Source organism: Apis dorsata, unplaced genomic scaffold, assembly GCF_000469605.1.
Source record: "Apis dorsata unplaced genomic scaffold, Apis dorsata 1.3 scaffold_488, whole genome shotgun sequence".
Classification (NCBI taxonomy): Eukaryota; Metazoa; Arthropoda; class Insecta; order Hymenoptera; family Apidae; genus Apis; species Apis dorsata.
Window position 1 is genome coordinate 51,035 of NW_006263722.1, and position 4,812 is coordinate 55,846.

At 17.9% G+C, this 4,812-nt stretch overlaps 1 protein-coding gene across 1 annotated transcript in view; it reads left to right on the forward strand.

Annotated features, from left to right (window-relative positions):
• The first annotated feature begins 2,271 nt into the window (after window positions 1–2,271).
• Window positions 2,272–4,812, forward strand: part of LOC102678177 (activin receptor type-1-like) — a 4,489-nt gene continuing 1,948 nt past the window's right edge. The window contains exons 1-5 of the mRNA XM_006620200.2: window positions 2,272–2,364; window positions 2,468–2,555; window positions 2,873–3,051; window positions 3,135–3,375; window positions 3,474–3,745. Of these exons, the coding sequence (XP_006620263.1) occupies window positions 2,489–2,555; window positions 2,873–3,051; window positions 3,135–3,375; window positions 3,474–3,745 (759 nt within the window). The 5' untranslated portion in view covers window positions 2,272–2,364; window positions 2,468–2,488. The remainder of the gene's footprint in view (window positions 2,365–2,467; window positions 2,556–2,872; window positions 3,052–3,134; window positions 3,376–3,473; window positions 3,746–4,812) is intronic.

A 4,812-nucleotide genomic window follows, 5' to 3' on the forward strand; every position in this document is an offset into this window, starting at 1 on the left:
CTACAACTATAGATATAGCATAAATGTAGCAGTTTAGATATCTCATTATCTCAAATAATATTCAAAATCTTATTAAGTTAGACTTTAACATCATTCAAAAATAAAAGATATGATAAAATACATACAAAACAAATCAGAAAAAATATATAAATAATTATAAAAATATTTAATAGTAATAAATATTATTATTAAATGCTGTATTAAAAATACAAAAAAAATTGAAAATTGTAATCTTAATTTTTTGATTAGAGATTGTAAAATTCGAATATATATTTATTTATAAATAGTTTGACATTTAAAAGAATCGAATTTGATGAATTTAAATTTGAAAAATCATAATAAAATTTGAAAGATTATAGTTTCATTTAAAATTTGATCAGATTATTTCTTAAAAATATAATAAAATTATTAATTAAAAGTATATATGAAATGTATTAATGTATTATATGTATTATGTATTATATATAAAAGAATTATTAAAAATAATAATATAATTACAATATAGGCTAGTTTATAGAGATTATGTTATATTTTAATTGATTATTAATTTTTCGAATTAAATAAAATCACTTTTATAAAATATTAAACAGAAATATTGGGCATTTTCACGTGACGGTAGCGTTAGGTACTGGCAATTTGAAAACAGTCAGTATAACATGAATCAAACTGATAACTCGCCAATACTATATATCTAATATTATATTTAATATTGCAACGCAACAGATTTACGCATTTAATGATTAGTCAATATTTTTTATTCATAATTTATTCATAATTTATTCATAATTCATTAAAATCGTTTGTTGAAACAAAGGAAAAAATTTTTCACAAATTATTAGAACCTTATATTATATAATTGATTTCTAGTCTTATATATATATTATATATTATCTTATATGTAATTTTTTTGACAATTTATAAAATTCGAAAATCTAAAAAATGTATTTTATTTTCAAAAATTTAATATATTTTTTTACGGAATTTAAAATCATGTTAAATTTCACTAGTTTCATTTCAATGGTTAACAGGAATCGTTTATAATAAGTATCATTTTTTGATTATATATTATAATTTTATAAATTCTAAGTAACATAATAAGTAAATTTTAAGTAATATGATAAGATCTTTAAAAAAACTTTTTTAAAAAATTGCAAATTAAAAATTTATTTATAATTTTTAAATAATAAAAAATTCTTATATTTAAAAAATAATTATTTAGAGAAATTAATAATATGAATAAATAAATTTTTATTTATTATTATATAATATTTTATATTTTACATTCTGATGTAATTAATGTTTTTATCAATTTTCTTTTATGTTACATATACAATTTTCTTTTATGTTACATTGTTTTGTATATTATAAATATTGATCTTTCGCTAATAATAGTATATGATTTGATTTTTTTTTATTTATTTCGAAATCATGAACATTTTAAATAAATGATTTCCTACTTTTCATATTCTGCATCTTCTATTTTATTTGCTTCTTTTATAATGTTTTCATTATGATAAATAAGTATTTATATACATATATATATATAATTGTAAAATACTATGACATAATTTATCTTTTTTATTCTATTTTATTATATTTTATTATATTTAACATGTCTATATTTATTCTTATATTTTTTTTATACGAAGAAATTAAGAAAAAAAATAATATTATGATAATGATTTAGCGTATGTATATATTTATAGTGAATGTAATTTTTATTAATTATTAATAACTGATTTAATAAATGATATCATAATATTAATTATATGATATGGAATTCTGTAAATGAAAAATAATTTAAATTTGTGCGTTAGTATTTTTATTTTCTAAATAGATTGAATAAAAATTCAATATAACATAAATTTATAAAAATTCCTAACAGTTCCTATAATTCCTATAGAACTTTCCTATAGAACTTTGCATATAAATAATTTTTAAATCACTGAATTTTTAAAATTAAAACATTTTAATTTTATCAAAATCTGTTAAAAACATATAAAAAATATTAAACAATTATAATATTCTTTTTTAAATTTCAGTTATTTTTTAAATTTATTTATCTAAACATAATATTTTTTATATTTTAATTTTTTTTGTCATACTAATCACATTCAACGATGAACAAATTTCATATATGTACAAATGATTTCTTATTTCGTTCTCAATTTATATATTGCTGTTACTAAATATACTAAAGCCAAGTTCACGTGATACATACCAAGCATACATGCTATATTTTTGTACATACAATATATATAGTTAGATGCATCATATGAATGGAATAACGATGGTAGTGCCATCTGTAGATATTTCTTTTTTTAATATGAAAATAAAATACCGCCAATTCAATGTTGATCGCATGTATGTTAAATTTTTCATTGATGTTTAGAATTAGAAATTTTTATTTTATTATAGACAAACACATATAAAAGAAAATTTTGAAAAAGTATCGAATTGATTTTAGTTTTTCAATGTTTTGACCTGCATGACAATGGCGGATTTTATGTTTATCACATATTTTATATTATCATTGACACTAAAATTATGTCCAGGTGTGCAAATATATATTTTTCAATTAAATAAATATTTTATTTGTATAATAACTAATAATAAATAATTATTTGGAAAATATTTGGATATAACAATTTAAAAATAAAATTTTAATTTTACTTTTATTTAATATTTTGTAGTATCTAACATCTATTTATTGTTATTCTTTAAATTGAATTTTTTTTATTTTTTTTTTATTAATTTGAAATTTAATATATCTTATATCTAAATAATATAAATATACATTTGCTTCATCAAAAAAACAATGCTTCATAATGTCTTGAAATATATTTCAATGGTTAACAGGAATCGTTTTTAGGAGAAGAAGAGAAGTTTACTTTATTAGAACATGATTTTTCTGTTGAAAGTGAAGAACCACAAAAATCTATAGATATTATGGTTTTTAATAGCAGTTCAATGGGACAACAGCGTTTTAAATGTCATACTTGCGAGGGGCCAGATTGTTTACATTCTGATATCTGTTATAATGCAGTTACTGTAATGTTTTTTATATTATTATAGATAAAATGATTGAATTAAAGAATATTAGAGAAAATAATATATTTTTTAATGTTTAATAGTGCTGGAAATCTAGAGTAAGACAATCAGATGGTATAGAAAGTGTAAGTAGAGGATGTACGTCATCAATAGATCAAATGTTATTGATATGTAATAAACAATTACCACCACGTATAATTCAAAATGATAATAAAAAAAGACATGTTAGTGGATCTTTAAAAGGTGTACAATATTATGTTGAATGTTGTCAAACAGATTTCTGCAATGATGGACCATTTCCAATATTACATGGTTTTAATGGAGGTAAATATGTAATGTTACATCATATTTAAATTTTATTTATATATTTATTTAATCTATAATCTATAATCTATTTTCTAATATTTTAATATTTTTTTTAGATATTGTTGAAGAAAATTATGCAATTAAATTAACATTGGCAATTTTGGGTCCTATGATTGGATTCTGTATAATTGCTGGAATAATATTATTTTATTTATTGGTATGTAGGACTCGTAGAAAAAGGACTTTGACTGCAAGGCGTAATAAACTTGTTATAGATTCTGAAATGGAATCGTCTATTCTACATTTTTCATTTTCTTCTCCAACATCCACTAATATGTATCATTCTCATGAACTAAAAGCAACTGCAGCTGGTGATAGCACATTAAAGGTATGTCATGTAATGTTATTTGTAGTAGTTATTTGAACTTAAAAATAAATTAGTAAAAAAGAGATATTTCAAAATGAATTATACATAGACTAATTCTATATGTAAAATTCTATATATAAAAATAATTGAAGAAAAAACTAAAATTCTTAAATAAAATCATTTATTATTTATATTTGATATCTTGAGATAATGTATAATTTTATCATGGATAATGAAAATGTTAAAATATATAGAAATTAAATGATATATAACTAAAATATATATATAATAAGTAATCATTTAAGATAAATTAGTAAAAAATATTAAGTATAAAGAGTTAATATATTTATTAACTTTTGATTCTAAAGATAAAAAAAAAATATGTTAATATATAAAAATATTAAATGACTCTATCTTTTGCTCTTCGCTTCATTCCATAAAAACTTCTAATGCCTATAATGATTAAAATTTCAATTGTTTATAATTTAATAAATAAGTTTTAAGCAATATTTTTATATTTATTTTGACTTCTAGAATTAATTATAAAAAAGTATCTCACAAATATATTAACATTATATTTCTGATAAATTTTTTTTAGATATTGTTAAAAAAAATTATACATAATTTTTTCATTTTAATATTTTTTAAAACAAATTATTAAGTTAATATAATTTTGAATTCTATGGTTGGATTCTATTGCTGGAATATAGGATGATATAATATCTTGCAATTTATTTTTTGTTAATAAAAAATAGATCAATTATATAAATATTAAATATATAATAAATTTTATTTATTAAAAGATATAGAAAATATATATTTATTTAGATATTCATTTAATATATTTTTGTTAATATTTTTTATTAATCGATATATTTAGATTTTAAATTATTTTTATATTTTATGAAAGATATAATAGCTTATTTCTTTTATATGAATACTTAAATATCAAGAAATTTTTTTAATATTCAAATATTTAAATGCAATGAAATATTAAATAGTAAGTACATAATTCAATTTAAATTTAATAGTTTATATAGTACACTAAATACTGTACATATTTAAAATGAAACATATTAATAAATAAT